This window comes from Hermetia illucens, chromosome 4 (genome assembly GCF_905115235.1).
Source record: "Hermetia illucens chromosome 4, iHerIll2.2.curated.20191125, whole genome shotgun sequence".
NCBI classification, from domain to species: domain Eukaryota; kingdom Metazoa; phylum Arthropoda; class Insecta; order Diptera; family Stratiomyidae; genus Hermetia; species Hermetia illucens.
The window spans coordinates 85727070-85746793 of record NC_051852.1 but is presented as its reverse complement, the minus strand read 5'-3'; the positions used below and the strand labels follow the sequence as shown (position 1 = coordinate 85746793).

Genomic DNA, 19724 nt, shown 5'->3' with positions numbered 1-19724 from the left:
TAGTATCAACGACAAAATGCAACCTTATTGGACTTCGCTTTGGACTCAAATTCCTCTTAAATTATACCTGGAAACAATACATGCCCCATCTTATGTCGTTCTTATAATAGTTCTTCCGGAATGTATCTCCTGTGTAAAGCATTTTAGCATTCTCCCCGATGATGATGACCAACGCCTTCTCAAAATCAATGAAGAATAGTTGTCAGAGTTGTCAGAGTTCAGATCTCCCTGAAAGGGAGGGAACTGTTTCAAATGGATTCTAAAGGTGATGACCCGGTCTGTGGAGTGGATCGAGAGCGGAAACCAGCCTACTCTCCATCGATCAAGCTTTCGAGGAGTCTCTTAATGCATTCCAGGATAAACTATTATCTCCACAACGTAAGAGAGCTACTAAATAGCGCTCCCATTATTGACCGTGTCCAAGTTTCGGTAGTCAATCAGATCTTATGGCGCCCGTTCGATATCGGCGGACATTGTCTGCATATTCTTGGATAACCACCTGCATTGAAGCAAGGTAGGAAAGTATACCTGAGAGTATCCGTCATGCCAGATGTGAAGCTAACAAATCTAGAATTAAAAAACATCTCAAGATGTCTTTATTATTATAGGATGATCGATGCGCTAGAATTAATAGATACTTTACCTTTAGCATAATAGTAGCCATTATTAGCCTTTTAAATTTTAACATTGACTCTGTGGAGTGCTGTTTTCGAGAAGGACTTATTTGTGCACTTGTAATGAGGTGATCTATTAAGAATATACATATTCTTTACAAACCAATTTACAAACCGTTCCCCCCTAATTCTAGCAAAAAAAAGAACCTAAACTGAGCCTTCGAAATAATTTCGTGTCAACATAGATGACTTCTCCAGGTTTCCCAAATGATACCCTGTTAATATACCAGCAAGTTGAAATGTACTAGGCATGCACAGTACATATGCCAAGCATCCTCATTATTGCTTAAGCAAGAAGGATGTCATCTGGATCTACTGATGTAGTAGTTGCTAGATGTGCACTCATTTTTGTGTGCCAAACACTAGTTTTTAACCTCATATCTCAGGCAAATCAATCTCCTCACGAAAAGCTTCCTGAGATCTTTCGAATGGTTTCATATTCCTCTTCAAAGATGGTGGTGATTCTAGTCTTTGGCTTTGTGTTCATAACCAGTGTTCAGAGCCAAAAATACCCCTTATATGCAGTGAAAAACATCGGTCTCTATTGAGAGTTTCACTGAATATAGCGATATGTAGTATCACATGAAAAGTCTCGATTAGTACTTTTTCAAGCAGATAATTGTTTCAAAGTCCCATTCTCAGAAACTTCCCAACAGAAAAATAATGGTAGTCTGTGCATATGGTATCTACTATAGGTCTCAAAATACAATAATAAATTGTCCTTTTCACGGCAAATTACTACTCTCCATGAGATAAAATATCAGTACCACGTTGAATGGAATATCGGGTATAGTCAACATATATTTACTACGACCTATATATAGGTGAAATCCTGGTGCAGTCAAATATTCTTAAATAAAAAATCAATAAAAGTTTTCATACCTGAAGCGCCCAATTTCCGGTTTCCCGACTTCCTGGAGAGGATTCCATATCCATAAAAAAATGAGTGATATTATTTAGCACTAACCACAGACCACTCAGAGTCGCTATACTAGGGAATGTTTTAATAATGTTGATGATGGGGATCTGGCCACAATGGACAAAGGGAATTTATTCCTACAGCTCTGTTCCTACCAAATACTCTAATAACGTAAATCTCGCGTTTCTATTTTCGAACTATCCTATGGTGAGTGTTAACGGCCTCCTGTTACCCTTATGCATTAGTTCTCGAAATAATGGACAGCTGCACCGAATGCACTAAAAGAGGCTTCATTACCCCGTAAAGGCGACTAACTGAATGTCGCAATAATGTCGTCACCGTACGGTAACAAATAGCATGTACGGACGAGTCGCCCCTTTCCTTCTCTCATTTCACATTGAGAGCAAACACCTATAAATTCTATTTATAGTCCCAAATTCCAAACCTACTGCAAGCCAGTTCAAAGGGGATAACTAGGGCGACTACCAGTCTATCATCGCTCATTTGAATTTAACAATGGCGCTACCAGCATTTAGGCCAGCCAAAAATTGCTACAGGAATAATAATGAAAGTATTCACCAAACAACCGCCAAAACCCTAAGTCCTGTCAGAAATTTGAATCATTGAATGAAGAAGACTTGCTTGCAAATCATGATATTTTTGCACTATTTGCCAACAGCAAACAGAGTGGAATGGTATCATGTTCACTATACAACTCTTAAACACGATGGTTTGGTGTTATCATCACTTCTTGGTATATTCTAGATCCTTGCAGCAGTCAATAAGTTGAACAGGAACCAGAATATTCCACTAATTTTAAACACTTAGTTCGCTCTTTTGATTGAGCAGTTAAAGGTATATCCGCAAATATGTATGTTTCAAGATGCCAGAAAGGCAATTGACCTTACGTGGTGTGGAAGATGAAACAAAGCCAAATAGAAAAGAAGAATGTAGATCTCAACCACTCCTTGTTTGATATCCGAGCACAGTGAGTTGGGGCTTAAGAATACCCTCAAAGTATTCCCTGCTTGTCGTAAGAGGCGACTAAAAAAATAGAGGTTTGTAGGCCAGCAACCTGTACAATTTACTGCTAACGAAACGTCAGTAACGCCTCTGAGATTGAGACTGACCTCACGGCAATGACCTTTGGCTATCGAAAATGGACTATGGTTGGCAGCGAGAGTTTTCAGAATGCTCGCTTTCTCCAACTTGAGCGGGAATTCCAACGATATAAGCTGAACATTATGGGCCCAAGCGAAGTAAGATGGTGGTACTCTGGATAGTACTCCTCTTCCTTTTGCGGCAATTTGCTGTTGTACTCTGGAAAGCCAAGTGGTGGCAGACGCGTATGTGGTCTCGGGTTGCTTATGACTTCTACCGCAAGGCGGTCTCTCTTGACCTGGGAGTCGATTTCTGACAGATTTCTAAATTCAATATTCTGGTCCAGGTTAAAGAGCATCACAATTGTGCAATCCTAAGCATCAACGGACACTTCCGATATAGTGGAGAAGGATGCTTTCTTCGAACGATTAAACGCAGTTCAGGGTGGGTGGGGTTCGGGGATTTCTGCAACTTCTATCGCGTCGTCCTTGATAGCACATTGTTCGAGCTCAGAGCGTTGGGATAAGCATTGGGTTGTCGACGTCATAAGATCCGGATGACTTCGGAATCGTGGAAGCGGATCAATGAATGGAAGGGGTTGAATGCTCTACTGACCGCTGCGATGGCGGGCGTGATGCGTCCAAACTCCGATACCTAGCAAAATCCCGAGAAGTTTGGCGTAGTGTATACCGCAACGAGAGAGAGTTTGCTATTACACTGGTCAGGGAAGCGGAAGATGTCGCAGATTCAGGAATGTATACCACATCACATCCGTTGAAGCTCCTACTCTTGTAGATGAAATGGCTAGTCACCGTATCATGCGAATACGGACTGTTCCTCCAAACAGAGAAAACTTTATTTCAGCCATCAATGCAATCAAACAGAGTAAAGCTGTTGGGCTTGACAGTCTCTCCGCTGAGTTATTTATCGCCGCACCTGCAGCTACTGCAGATCTGCTTCCATTCGTATAGAAATCTTGGGAATCCGAGATCTTTTCCAGAGAGTGGAAGAAGAGGATGATCAATATCCCAAAGAAGGGGACCCGTTTCGAGTGTAGCAATTGGAGGGTACCTGCGTGCTCCCTGCCGTTACAAAGATAATAGCTAAAATAATCCTGAAATGCATCAAGCAACATCTCGAAAGCTTGATCATCAGAGAGCAAGCTGGTTTCCAATCGGTATCCTCCTTCATTGCGCAGAGTTTAAGTCTTCGCTGCACCTGCTCTTCATCAATTTCGAGAAAGCTTTCAATAGCGTGAACAGGGAATGTATCTGTAGTGCTCTACGCAGGAAGGGCGTTCTAGAGAAATTGCTAATATTAGAGCGACATATAATTGTGCAAAATATCACGTGCCGCACTGAGGCAGAATCTCAGAGGATTTTGAGGTTACATCTGTCATACTGTCACCGATATTATTTCTTCTTGTTATCAATGACGTTCTTCATGCTACCTTGTTCGAAGGACGTGGAGGAGTTCAATGGACAATGGGGTCTTTCCTCAAATACCTCACCGAATCATGGATCTTAGTCAAATGAGTCTAGATTTGGAAAGAGAGGCAAGTAGAGTCGGACTGAAGATAAACACTGACAAAATGAAGGTTCTGAGTCTGACGGGTCAACACACTCTCCCTATCCACAATAATAGGCAGAGCATCGAAAGCCTCGATCAATTTGTATATCTAGGAAGCGTAGTTTCTGACGACGGCGGCACCGAACTTGCAGCACTTGCCCGACGCATTAATAGTGCTCGACCCGCTTTCGCTGCCTTGTCTAATATCTGCAGTTATTTCAATACCAACATAAAATTGAGACTGTTATGCGCTAATGTTCTTTCTGTGTTGCTATATGGGAGTAGCACATGGAAAGTGAACCCCACTGTTACTCAGAAGCTGTAAGGTTGCATCAACATCTGTTTGCGTTGTGTTATCGGAGTACACTGAGCTGACACTATCTCAAACGAAGAACTTGCTCGGCGCTCAAAATAGCCGCCCAGTGGGTCGCCCTAAGGAGGCTTGGTGGAGAACAGTACAGAAGGAGTGTGAGCGTCTCGGGAAGTCGTGAGTTGACGCGCTATACCCCACCAAAGGGTGAATGACAACCATATATATATTGCGGGTTGAAAAGTACTCAAAGGCTACTAAAGGCTAATGCAGGGTAACGACACTCATATAGACTCAGCCGCACAATTTGTCACAGTTTCTTAAAGAAATCTATCTACTTGCAGTTGCAAAGGCCGATTTTCCAACGGTTTCTAGAAGGCAATCACTTACCGGACCTAAAATTTCAAAACAATTACAAAAATATCAATAAGTTCGAAAACTTTAAGTGAATAGAGGAACGAAATAGCCAGAACTATCTTACAGGTATGGACACGATATGAGGTAATTACAACTGATTTCATAATGAACACAAGGCAAGCTACTACATGCTTACTATTGTGATCTGATAAGCGTAGGCGTCAAACGTTTCGATATTAATTATCATCCTTGCCTGGGTAACAAAAGAGAGTTTACGGGCTCGATTTCGTTTGGCGCCTTTACATAATTCATTATAATTAACGGGGTCATCCCGCGTGCCGGATCCGAGGAATCGATTTTTTTTTACATCAATTGTATCTAGATATAGTGTAGAATATATGGGCATAGCGATTTTTTGATATTCTGAGTCGTTCGGAAATTATAGTGTTAAACAGGTAAAATGTCACATGCCAGGTTTATGTCAACCATGGTAATAAAGCGGGTATTTATCGGTCCAAATGACTTCGCTAAAATCATAAGAATTGAAACCAGGGCTTTACATATGTTTCTTCAAGAAACCTAAGGTTAATGGACTAGGTATAGCATATGAACGGTGAGTTAAGATTTTATGGTTGAAAATCGCATTCTACTTTTTAAATGAAACTGCATGTTGAAAATCAGCTGCCACCATAACCCAAAATCTATCCAACGAAATTCTTTGAAATTTTCACGACTTATTCAGAACATATTTCTACGGACCGCAAACTAGGGTAATTGCGATTCATTCAGTCGTTTCTGTTTTATTCATCAAAATTAAGTTTTCAATATTTAGTTTTCAATATTTTTAAATAATCCTAGTTTGCGGACAGTGGTTAAGTTTACACGTTAAAATGCCGTTTACATTTTTCCTTTAAGATGATCACATAGATGGAGATGGGGTATCTATGTTGCTCTATATTTCAATAGCGAACTATATTATCGGGCTAGAAAATTACTACGAATGTTCAAGACATTAATAAATATATGGTAAAAAATTCGTATTTGTCCCTTTACCCAGTTCTTCGCAAAAAATTTCTGAAAAAGCGAAAAGAAACGATCTTCACACAAGATGACCCCCTTAATGGTTCATTGCAACATTCACAGAGCATTAACAGAAACTTACTGTCATGTTCATCCCTTCAACGGTAACTTTTTGAGTACCAACATATTCACATATTCTGTTTAGATTGTTCTTTAATTATGATAGTTAGTATAAAAGCACTGACTGATGATTTCGTCCAAGGTAGATGCAACTTATGAGGCGACACATCGCTCCTGAACTGAGAGCAACGTAGCCGAAGGAGAAAGCATCCAACCCTGACTACTACTTTCGACTGTTCCCAAAGTAAAGGTTAAGCAACATCTAGCAAGTTACATCTGTCTTGGATGAAATTTTCACTATTCTCAGAGTTCTCCCAATCTTAAAAAATAAAATAAGTTAATTTTGCTCCTTAATATTAGTCCAGTTAATCCGTTTTGTGCAATAATCTTGTAGGCAGTGCAATGGGATTCAGTGATTACTTTTTGCCATGACTATTTTCATAAAAGAGTGAAGGTGCTTCATTAGTATATGCCATGTACTTGTTCCTGCTAGAACTGTAAGGATATATAGTATGTACTATGAAAGCCAACTCTCTAAAACACTTCGTTCAGGTTTCTACATTTCCGAAAATTGACTCAGTAAGTCTTTTGCAGCTCTTAAAAATATGGTTTCCTACTATCATTTATTCTATTCACTAGAACTCCAACGGCCTACAAAAACTTTTTAAGCAATTATCATAAACTTCCAAATATAAGCACTTTCCGAACCAAACAAATTAATGTGTACCATTACTAAAACTTCCCTTGGATAATCTCAAAACTCGATTCATACTACCCCGGTCATATCAATATCACTTTCATATCGCAAATATCAATTTATCCCCCAATAAAGAACCATTTGAAAATACCGAATATGGAATATCCCTAAAACTATTAACGACATCATAAATTTCTTGCAACTTCGTAGCAAACTTTTCAAAATGTACGTCCAGCTACGAGTACCCATTCGTATCTTGAGTACGATATTAATAACAACTTGATATCTTTTTTCCACTTTATATTTTCAGATGGATACCATAAAAGTTTTATGGTCGTTCGGTGAAAAGGACCCGATACATGGAAATCTAAAAGGACACGGCACGAATCGTGGCGTGAAATCGCTTCATCTGCTTGAACCAATGTTCAGGAAGCCAACAAATCGAAATGAAATCAAACAATGGGATGTTACAGTTCGAAATGTAAGTTTACGATTAAGAGTTTAGTGAAGCTACACGATGAAGTATTATTCAGAATCCTTGCAACAAATTTTCGTGTAGAGTACGGTAATAAAACCATCTCACATTGTACTCAGCACAATAAAGTGAGTGTTATCTATGGAATTTAAAATTCTGATAGGAGGGACCTGCCTGCAAATATGTGGAAGCATTATTATTGGTAAACATTCACAGACACGTGAGTGTGCTCAGTGCAAATATTTCATGTTTGTTTGCACAGAATTCCGTAGCAATGTACATGCGTGTGTATGCATATAGACAAACTTGCTTTTCAAGGCGGATACTGATGCCTCTGAAGCAACAAAATAGGGAAACCATAGAAAAAATACTTCAAATAGCCCGAATTCCAACTATCGTTCAAAATTCTATTACGGTTCATTTATTGATTCATGATAGATAAAAAAATATAAGAAAATTATTTAATAAGAAATGCTTTCTAATCCAATTTAATGCATCCACATTAAAGGAGCCAAGATAATTTCCAAAACTTCAAGCAGGTCAAACTATTAAAAATGGGGGCACAATAATTCTTTAGGACTCAGTTTAGTTTCCTTGGTACCATTATTAACTGTTCAAAATACGTAAGTATCCGGTACACCTATTTGTATCTGTTTTTATTGTAAAATAAACTTAGGGAGCAGAATGACTTGTTATTCATCACCTAATTTCGGATGACTTGTTTCCAAAAGTAGAAACGACCTACAGTGGTTAAAAAAAGTTTGTCAACAACGAGCAATAAAATGAGCACGAGAGGAAATGTAGGAAAACAATTCGTTTATTATGCCAAAATGGGTTGTAACACATAAAAGAAACATTATTCAAAACACATGTACAAAAATAGGAGAAAAGTGAATCAAATTAACACAGCCATAGGCAAACGAAAGAAGATCTAACTTCACAGTCAAAAAAGTATCTCAACACTACACATGATAAGATCAATCGCGCTCAAAAAAATAGGACCAAAACAGTTTTTAATACTTCGTGTATCCATCGTTGGCTTTAATTACGGCTAAGAACCGACTAGGCATCGATTCCACCAGAATTCGAAGGTAATGTGTGGAAACATTATTTCATTCTTCCACGAGTGGCATTCTCATTTCTGCTTTATTTGTGACGGGTGGGCGTTGATGAATATTGCGGTATAATTGGTTCCATAGATTTTCAATGGGATTGAGATCCAGTGATTGGGGAGGCGCTGCTAATACTTTAGGACACTTGTAAAGGAGTCATGCCCGGGTTGCATACGCTTTATGTTTCGGATCGTTATCCTGGTAAAACTGAAACAAGTCTAAGGTGCCTAGTTTCTCTGCACTCTGATGCAGACTTTCTTTTAAAATTTTTATATAGTCTTTGGTAGTCATCGTTCCTTCAATAAACCACCATGTTACGCTGCCTCACTTCCCCTCTAGTAGCAGTGTACCTGCAGAGGTTAAGTGCTCCTTTATATAATTCGCAGAACACAATATGGCTACGAATTGTATTGAGCGCAAATCCGTCCATACTTTGGGCCAAACCTTGGCCAGGGCTCAACATATTTTTTTTAAGAATCGCGGGTCCTAACTCCGCATCCACTTGATGACGGATCGGATCAAATGGGGGACAACTTGCTCCCTCTTTTTATGGTCCACGGATCCCTCGTTTAGAGCTTAGCACCCAAACTTTTAAAATGTTAGGCGATGACAACTTTACTTTATAGGCGGATGTGAGGCAGCGTATGACGATTTGCCTCTGCCCTGGTAAGAAACAGAAAAGTTGTCATCGCCTAACATCTTGAAAGTTTGAGTGCTTAGCTCTAAACGAGGGGTCCGTGGACCATAAAAAGAGGGAGTAAGTTGCCTCCCATTTGGTCCGGTCTGTCATCAAGTGGATGCGGAGTTAGGACCGGCAATTCGATTAACCTATTCAGCATTGAGTAGCATACTTTTGGGTTACACTGAACTATTCGAAGGATAACTCGCTTGTCTTGCAATGACAGTTTTTCAGGTCAACCAGCGCGCGGTTCCCTGTCAATTCTATCCTCGTCTTTATAAGCCCGGAGTATTTTATAAACAATGCATAGTCTCATATGCAATAATTCTGCAATTTTTTAACCCGATAAATCTCTTTCCGAATTGAAAATCACCAAGTGGCGCTTTTCAAATGAAGTATCACGGGATTCACGCGACATCTTCTTGCACCTTTTGTTATTTTACGCGGCCACTTGGGTAACAATTTCACATAAACTGCATCAATTATATCACGCAACGGCACTTTGTTGTGTTGCATGGTTATCGGTATTACCTATCAATTGAAACACCTCATTAACAACATAGCGTACTAACTATTCTCGTATGTTGACATACTTTTTAAGGTTTTGTTTTGTTTGCAAAAAAGTGGGATTTTTACCCACTAATACCACGAACCTAGGACATTGGAAGAATATGTGCGCTGGGTCTCTGGGACCCCGTCGCAGCTTCGACAATTAGGTGAGGTGTCCAATTTAAGCTTGTACAGGTATTGACGGTATCCTCCATGGCCGGTGAGAAACTGGGTGAGATTATAATTTATCTCCCAATGCTTTCTCTCCAGCCACTCCCTGATGGAAAGGACCAACCTGCAAGTCCAACGACCGTTTTCTGTCTGGTCGTATCGCTGTTGCCATCTGCTTATGTAACTCTCCCTTTCGGCTTTTTTCACCTGCGATAAGGGAGAGATGGACCTGGTGTTATAAATGTTCATCATTTCGATTGCCAGGATGTGAATCGGCATCATTCCCGAGATGACGAACGCTGCATCGTCTGAGAAGGTCCTGCAGGCAGAATACACCCTTAAGGCTGTTCTTCTGTAAACCGTACGACCGTGTCTGTCTGTCTGTATGTCTGTCACACGCACTTTTCTCAGATTGACACGAAATTTGGTGAGAAGGTGGGAACTGTGAGTGGGGGATCCCCATACATGTAAAAGGGGGTGTAAAAATTTTTTTCACTGAATATAATCATGTGGAATATCAAATGATTAGTATCAAATCAAATATCAAATGATTAGTAGTAGTAGTAGATTAGTACTTTTCGAAGCCGGTATTAGTTATGAGATTTGTTAGAAAGGCGGGGAGTGGGAGGGGTGGAAATTGATGATTTCTTTAACGGACCCATTCTCAGAAACTACCTAACCGTAAAATCTGAAAAAAAATCATGAAGCTGCCTCTATATGGTGCCCAGGCCTCAAAATACTCTCCGTGTCGATAACTGTTCAAATTAAGTTAATAATAGCATATTACGCTATTTTTGGGGAAATTGAGTAAAACCCCCCTTATGTTTATCCCAGAGTTATAAAAGTTGGTAGTAGTATAAAATATAAGCACATTATCCCCAAGTTTGATCAAAATGATACTATTAGTAACAAAGTCACAGTAGCTCAAAGTTGACTTTACCGTGTAAATTTACTGCAACTAAATATCAATATCACACTAACTAACGTGGGTAGTCAGACCTGCTACATGCATATACATAACGGGCTATGTACAAATGGGATAGTCCTACACTCAAATATACTCACAGAAGAAGCAAACAAAACCTTTCATACCTGAAGCGCCCAGCTTCCGGTTTCCCGACTTGTTTTGATTTTGAATTTAGACTTTGTTTTCATTTTCCTATTACTGTGTCATTTTGCTTTTCTTTTTTCCTGTATCCGCGTTACCAAAAATTTGGGCATACTCAATCTATTCTTCTCATACTTTTTTTTACCACTGTATATTTATCGGTTTTTCCCACAATTGATTGGCTTCGTTTTTGTCAAACCAAACATATACATAGAAGACTTGCTTCAACTGTGGAAGATCAGCTACCAACAGCACGACAATAGTTTCATCTAAGTGATCAGCCTCTACTAGTTATTATCGTTGTAAATGTCCTGAAATTCTAACAAACATCGCCCCGACTTTTACAAATGCAGCTAAAACCAGCAAATATTTCCCTCACTAGATATTTTTATTTTGCTTTAGATAAATATTCTAAGTCATCATGATACTGAGCTTTTGGAGATAGCCTCAGCACAAAGCACAGTAAACCACACAATTTACGAAATTTTTGAAAAGTCAACACCAACAATTTTGTGAAAAACATGTGCTAATTAAATTAATAGACAGTTCTTACAAATCACAAACAATTCTGTCAACCACCGTTAGTGCGCGAATTCGGAACAAAGGGTTTCAACTAACTTTACTGCTTTTTCATTACGCTGTTATGTGTAGGCTGCATCGTGGGGCGAATATAGTGCTATTCTCATCTCAAATGGAAAGTGCTTTTTTGGAGAACAAGGAGGCTACAAATATAAATTGGAACGTTAGGTGGGATTTTCTTTGGTAGATGAAGTTCGTCAAAATGAAGGACCAATGCTAAATAGTGGCAGGTGTAGCCGATTTAATGCGCATTTCACTAAAAACTAAAATTTATTAGGTCGGGGGAAACCCGACTCCGTTTTTTCGCAGTTATAGATCGAGATAAATAATTGATTCCCCATAACCTTACCACCCTATGAGATGGCTCCCGCAAAAAAAAAAGTTTTGAGAGCTTAGTTCGGTTAGTGGTTTCTTGATTGAGGAATCGTCGAAGATTGCGAGAGCCGTTGGGAGGAAAGATGATAGTGCCTACTTCTGCATGGATTGCCAACGCTTGGATGCGATAACTGTAAGAGTTTCATACTCGTCATTCCATATCCTTTTCACGCTGCTTGGTGTATTCACTTACGAGTTAGTTATCACCAGGTGAAGGAAAAGACTCAGATGGTAAAAACGCGTTCGTGATTCCTTTCAGAACTTTTAGATTCAACCCTATGCCATTTGGCTTGGAAAATACACCGAGTGTGTTTCGGCAAACCTTACTGACCATTTCCGTCGAAATTTAAAATAATCATTAATGCTCTCGTATTAACACATTGTGCTATCAACTAATTTTGAGGAACATTCAAAAGATCTGTAGAAAGCGTTTAACCGATTAAGGCAACCGTCGACCATCCTATATGTGACTTCGTTTCTTCCCAGGTAAAATATATTGGATATCTGATTACCATAGAAGAAATATCTGTTGAACCTGAGCAGGCGGCTACAATGACAGATCATGTTGGCCCACGAAACGCGAAGAAAGTGCATTCGTGTCTGCAGGAGACCTAATCAGGAAGTGAACAACAATCGTTTGATATATTGAAATCTTGCCTGATTTCTTATGGGCTAACCCTTCCTAATTACAGGTTAGTGCTGTTTTCTTTCAAGGCGAAGGCGCTGACAACATTTTTTTGCAATATGGCACCCGTTTGTTGACCGATGCGAAACGAAACTATTCCAACTGTTCTCGCCCATATCGCAGGACTTTGAAAGAATTTTGTAGTTGCAATAATGTTTCACGGGACATCATTCAAACTGATCATTACACTATTACCTCCTAAATTCGAATTCTCCGATTGGTAGATTGCATGATGGCAAGGTTCATCAATTCAAGGTTTTCAAACAGGAAGTGGGATATACCCTTCCTATCTTGCCTATACGAAGTAGCAGAAGAAGGTACGAGTCAAATCAAGTGTCGAGGTTCGGCAAAAATAGAAAACAATCCCCAAAAAAGGAAAATTATTTCCTTTTTAAGGTTTTGTGTAAACACAAAACCTTATTAAAATCGGTTTACTGTCTGTCTGGTTGTCCGTCTGTCTGTCTGTCTGTCTGTCCGTCACACGCATTTTTCTCGGAGACGATTGTAGCGATTGACACCAAATTTGGTAGAAAGGTGGGAACTGTGAACGCTCACGCATATAGTGAGTTACATCCTTTTACGTTGAATTTAGGGGAGGTCCCCATACACGCAAAAGGGGGGTGTAAATTTTTTTTTAATCAAATATAGTCATATGGGGTATCAAATTAAAGGCCTCAGTGAGTACTTTTCGAAGCCGGTCTTAGTTTTGACTTTTGTTGAAAAGGTGGGGAGTTCGGGGGGTTGAAAGTGGTCATTTTTTAACGAACCCATTCTCAGAAACTACCAAACCGAAAAATCTGAAAAAAATCAAAGGGCTGCCACTATATGGTGTCTAGGCTCCGAAATACCGATACCTGTTCAAATAAAGTTAATAATAGTACATTACTATAATTTTTAGTAATTGACAGCGAAACCCCCCTTAAGTTCACCCTAGAATCACAAAATTTTGCAACAATGTAAGCTATAGTATAAATCATGATCTTGCCAAATTTGGTAAAAGTCGTACTATTACTAATAAAGTTATACTAGGTCAGAACTGTCGCTCCTCTGCAAATTCAAGACTATGAATGTCGACATCACCTGAATATTGATATTTTCACATAATAATATATGCTAGTGGGACAAATGCACACTCAAATTTCTTTGTAAAAGAAATACACAAAACCTTCATACCTGAAGCGTCTAGCTTCCGGTTTCCTGACTTGTTTTGGGGATAATAGTGACAACAATATCGCTCTGTTCACTGGTCGGAACTATTTATTGGTTGGCAAAAAAGCGAAGTTTTCCAAAGCTAACATGATGACCCTAGAGTTGCATATTTTGGAACAGAGCACACGTATCAGAGCATTTGTCTGGACCACTACCTAAATGGAATGAAAAAAGGTACATTTTAATCATCGATGATACCTGCTCCAAAGTATCAAAAGCTGTTTGATCTGAATTGTGCTACTGTAGAAGAATGTGCTACGATGATTAATAAGGCTTTCCTCCACATCGGTTGCCCAAAAATGTTATTTCTGATAAACGCGTTCCATTAATCTCGGTCGTGGTGCAACATGTTTGCCTGGTACCATTAAGGAAAGATTCATACCATTATACAATGCCCCAAAGAATATTTTTTTTGTCTGTGAAACTCTTCAAAGCATCAAACAAAAATTAGTCCTCGTCAGTTAAGCATCGTTGGAAATATTCACTACTTAGATAAAGGATCATTTATTTGGCTGGATTCAAACGCAACCTGAAATCTCTGTTGTTAACAAACTGGTTTGCGCTTTGCTCAAAAGTCCCACTGGGAGTTTATATGGAAGAAAAAAAGGTCTCTAAACCCAAAACAAAATAGATTAAATCATAGAATTTAATATAAATGGAAATAATTCGCTATAAATAGAGACACACATTTGTTTTTATTAAAAATAATGAAAGAAGGGGGAAATCATCAATTGCGACTGGCATTGTCACACAAGATAGTTATTGGAAGTATCTGGTTTCTGTGTTCGGACACCTTTAATCAAACACCACCACCTTTCAGTCGAAAGAAAGAATGTTGCATATTGGGTAATGCAACAACCTCAAAGAACACATGACGCATGTTGAGACTTACCACCAACTCCGCCGAGTGGAGAAGTGATCTCGTTCAAATATTACCAAAAAGCAACTTGCGTTCTAAAAATCTACTATAACGTCAAAGCTTCTAACATACAAGACAAGGCAAGGTCCGGAAAGCAATCTGGACAGTCTAACCGGACAATCCCCTTTTCAAGAAACCGCGTTCCTCTGGAGATATAAATACCAACCTTATCTTATTGAAATCTCCACAGCTCTCCTCATCAATTTTGTAGTTTTCGGAATTCATTTGTGTGTTGATTGTGTATATTGGATTCCTACCACTAAATGCAACAAGTCGGAAAACCGAAAGCTAGACGCTTCAGGTATGAAAGTTTTGTGTATTTCTTTTGTAAAGAGATTTGAGTGTGCATTTGTCCCATTAGTATGTACCACGTAATATATGCATATACCCACTTTCAAGTGATATTCACATTCAAAGTCTTGAATTTGCACTGAAGCGACAGCTTTGACCTATTATAACTTTGTTAGTAATATTTCGATTTTCACAAAATTTGGTGGGATCATGTTCCATGATGAAGCCTACATTATTGCAAAATTTTGTGATTCTAGGGTGAACTTAAGGGGGATTTTAATGCCAATTACTAAAAATTATAGTAATGCAATATTATTAACTTTATTGGAACAGGTATCGGTATGGAGGGTATTTTTTTCAGATTTTTCGGTTAGGTAATTTCTGAGAATGGGTTCGTTAAAAAAATGATGATTTCAACCCCCCGCACTCCCCACCTTACCAAATCAATGTCAAAACTAAGACCGGCTTCGAAAAGTACTAACCGAGACCTTTAATTTGATACCCCACATGACTATTTTTGATGAAAAAATGTACACCCCCCTTTTGCATGTATGGGGACTTCCCTTAAATCCGACGTAAAAGGATGTAACTCACTATATGCGCGAGCGTTCACAGTTCCCATCTTTCTACCAAATTTTGTGTCAATCACTATAACCGTCTCCGAGAAAAATGCGTGTGACGGACAGACAGACAGACAGATAGTAAACCGATTTTAATAAGGTTCTGTGTTGACACAAAACCTTAAAAAGGGCCCACGACATCGCAATCCTTCACCAAAATTTCGACTCATCCAGATTCCCACTTCCCCTCCCAAATCGTGCCATTTACAGCCATACGGTCTATCCAGATTGAGTTCCTTCTCGCCTAACAAGACTGGGAATTTCCACTCGTTGTTCCATGTCATATATTTATTTTCGAACTCAAGTCTGCCCAGTGTATGCCGTTTTATACACATATTTCCATATGAAATTTCTTGATTTTATGATTGATGTAATGATTAACAACTTTGGGGGATTCTTAGGCCAATTGGGAGTTATATTTTATCAAAAGCCGATTTATCCTTTTTCAGGGTCAGTCAATCTTTTTCCTTTTGAGGTGTTTTTAGTAAATCAACATCAATTCGAAAATGCAATGATGAATGAAAATGAAAATGATCTTTATAGAACATTATTGGAATTCTCAGGTATTTACTTTATATACACACGGTAGTCTTTATGTGACCCTATTCAAATTTCGATATCTATTTTATCTGGGTTATTATACAAAAAACTAAATTCAGTTATCTAAAAGCAGCAAGCGTTTGCCTACCAGTCCTAATTCAATCCCCAACTACATCAGCATGGAGGCCAGATACGCATTAACTTATTAGGGACGCGGGATAAGCAACAAATTGGTCACCCATTCAGAAAGTATGACAATTCCATTAGTAGCTATAACTCGCGGTGGGATTCAGTACCCCAAGATGATCGTACTACAATTACATGTCACAGAAGAGTAAACAAAAGATGTATACTTCTCGAGATTTTTTTCGACATATAGTACAATCCCGATAATTCGTATGGTCAAGGGACTGACAATCTGGTACGAAATATCAGGATTACCAATTGTCTGGAGTGCAAAATAAAGAAAATTAACTCTACGCACGGGTAAATTTGTACAAATTAGTCGGAAATGCAAATAATCGGTGTACGAATTATCGGGATTCCACTGTATTTATTTTATTGAATATTTCTAGAATAGAAACTACCAATAGATTTTCGAATCTTAAAGCTAAACTAAAGATGTATTCCTCGCCAGTGCGATAGAATACATTTTTGTTGAATAATAAAAATAAAATAAAATAAAATAAATAAATACATAAATTCTATCGCACTGGCGAGGAATAAGATTATGGTGTCTAACATACATAACGTTTTGCTTGTAAAAACAAGTTAAGCGACGACGGCTTTACGGTTTCTTACCAGGGCAGAGGCAAATCGTCAGACGCTGCCTCACCTCTGCCCTGGAAGCAGCGTGACCGTAGCGGCTCGCAAATGTTGAATGCTCCTTTATATAATTCGTAGAACACGACGGTCACGCTGCTCCCAAGGCAGAGGTGAGGCAGCGTCTGACGATTTGCCTCTGTCCTGGTAAGAAACCTTAAAGCCGTCGTCGCTTAACTTTTTTTAAAAGTTTGGGTACAAGCCCTAAGCGAGGGTCCGTGGACCAGGAAAGAGGGAGTAAGTTGCTCCCCATTTGGTCCGGTCCAGCATTAAGTTGATGCAGACTTAGGACCCCATCATTCTCAAAACGAGTTTTGCTTGTCTTTTAACTACTTTCTAGAATAATCATTTTACTTAACAGACTGAAACTAGGCTATTGTAGCAGTCTCCTGGCTAAGTGGATAGGATGGGAAGCTCACCTCCGTGTGTACTTTGTCACCCAGAATCTAAAAAATTATTGTCGCAATTTTAAGGTCCCCGTTGGTGTTTGCATTTTTCATATACCAATGTGTAAAGGTGATAACCCGGAGTACCCTGGACTGGGCTGTAGCAACAATATATTAGACGCGCCTGCTGAACCCTAAAGTCGAATACCGTAAGTCCATATTGGCGTTATGATGACTTTGTACAACAAACGTTTGTACTCAATTCCCAGTTTAGAGTTTTTGTTTAGTTAATCGTCTACCCAAGTGCAAAACGGAAATACTTTACCTCTTTTTGTTGAGGGATCATTACATTACATTCTCGATTCAGGGTGAAAGTGTCGTGATAGCACTTGGTTTAACTTACGCGAATTCTCCATTTTATAAGCCCTTTTCCAATTTTCTTAGGCGCATTTGTAGATTCCTTGATACAACCTAAGGATCGGTGTGGATACCTAATGTCAGTATCAGGGGGCTATCAGGTAAGGATCAGTTGGTACACTTGGTGTACAGATGAGGTAGAATGTCAGCTCGAGGACACTTCCTTGAGGAACTCTAATTTAGATGTTTAATTCATGACACGTGAAGCTTTTGTATTTCATTTTGAATTTGCACTTCAGAAGAAAAGATTCCAAAATTCCAAGCAACTTCTCTATTTTAAAAATTGGCCTTTGTGCCACACTTTGTCAAACACTTGCGCCACATTCGAAATGACAGAGCAATACTTTCTACCCGCCAGTGCAATCCTTATATCAGAGATGATCCTGTGAACTTATTCCATTGTACCATGCTTCTCCCGAAAGTCAAACTGAGAAGATGGGTGCCAGACTTCTGGGCGGGTAGGATGCAATCTGTGTTGGTTTCTTCCCACATTTATGCGTCATTGTAATTTCTGTAAACTTTGAAGCCTTGGGGAAATAGGTGGAACGTTGAATGAGCCATGTGGTAAGGTCATGTTCTGAAGCTTTCTTTGGGTGCACTCGTTCTTTAACGACTCGAGCAACTTGTTTGCCTCTAAATGAAAAGTTTCTCTTTGACGTAACCATGGATATTTTTGAAGTCGAGACTCCTGCGGTAAATTGACGGAGAATACTTTTCCTTTCCAAATGCTGCCCCTTTCTCAGCATTACTTTTTACCAAAATGCCGTATGTTGCTCTTGGCAATTCAAATTGACCAGGTCTCTTCAATCTTCTTGTAACTCTTCACGGGGAAAATTCGGTTTACGTAATTTCTGTTCCCGTTGATTCTTGGGCTTCATGAAACGATCGACTTGCTCTGACTAAACGTTTTTAAGGTCCTGTGTGAAACTGGAGCTAACGTCACGAAATTTGGTGAGAATATGTGGTCTGTGAACCGTTACACATACAACCAGTTGTATCATTTTGTGTTGGGCTTAAGAGAAGCTCCCCACATATGCGAAGTAGCATTGAAACACGGCGTTAGAGACATTGGACCATCTCATTTCTGATTGCACTGTAATACACCGGTGCTAGACACAAACAAGCATAATATTGTATGTAAGGTAATTCATCAAAACCTTCTATATAAACATGGGCTGATCACGGGAACATGCTCGGTTTAACGGTATGAACCTCACGCAGTACTTGATAGTTCTGCTTACAGGATGTATTACACAACAAACCTGGCGTGTATTACACAACAAGCCTGGCATGCTTTTAGTTGATAAGACGGGTCGCTCCGTGTTTGTTATTGATGTTGCTATCTCCCACAATAGCAACATTGAACTACGAACCACTGATTCGGGAAATCAAAAAAATTTGGCGTCCCGTGAAAGTGGTTGTATTTCCCATGATATTGTCAGCTACAGGTATTGTACGAAAATCCCTCATGGCTTCCCTTGATGGCGACGGATTCTCTCATTAACCTACCACCGGTCACCAGCGCTTCTTTACCATTTAAGTAGGTAGGATCGTCCGAGCCTAAATGCTTGGCGCAAAGTGGTAAAATTGGCCATCCGCCGCGATCGTGACAACTTGGAAAATAAAATCTCTGATCCTGCCACTGTCTTCTCAACTTGTGCTTTATTTATGCTATGTGATGCACTACTTTATGGAAGATTGACGATATATGGACGTTGGAATTTGAATAGAGTCTTGTCTACTTCACCTCTGATTTTCAATGGAGTGTATATTTGCAAATGAGCTCTTATATACTTATGGCATTTGACAAGTGCGTTGATTAGTGGCTATATTCCTACTTTTATTGTTGGTATGCGCCCAAGTGTCATAATGATGTTGGCGAGCGGTTTGAAAACAGCATGCTCCCGCCTCACTGAAGTCCGTCAATTTACATCGTTCAGCTAGGCGGTAAGTGGGCTGTCCATATGCCGATGATAAGTCTAGTGTCTCAGGCTAGCACTTCCTACAACTGCTTTCGTTC

General features: G+C 39.3%; 1 protein-coding gene across 1 annotated transcript in view; it reads left to right on the top strand.

The window, feature by feature from the left end:
• Window positions 1-19724, top strand: part of LOC119656132 (MOXD1 homolog 1) — a 169723-nt gene that overhangs the window by 76491 nt on the left and 73508 nt on the right. The window contains exon 3 of the mRNA XM_038062464.1: window positions 7078-7248. Within this exon, the coding sequence (XP_037918392.1) occupies window positions 7078-7248 (171 nt within the window). The remainder of the gene's footprint in view (window positions 1-7077; window positions 7249-19724) is intronic.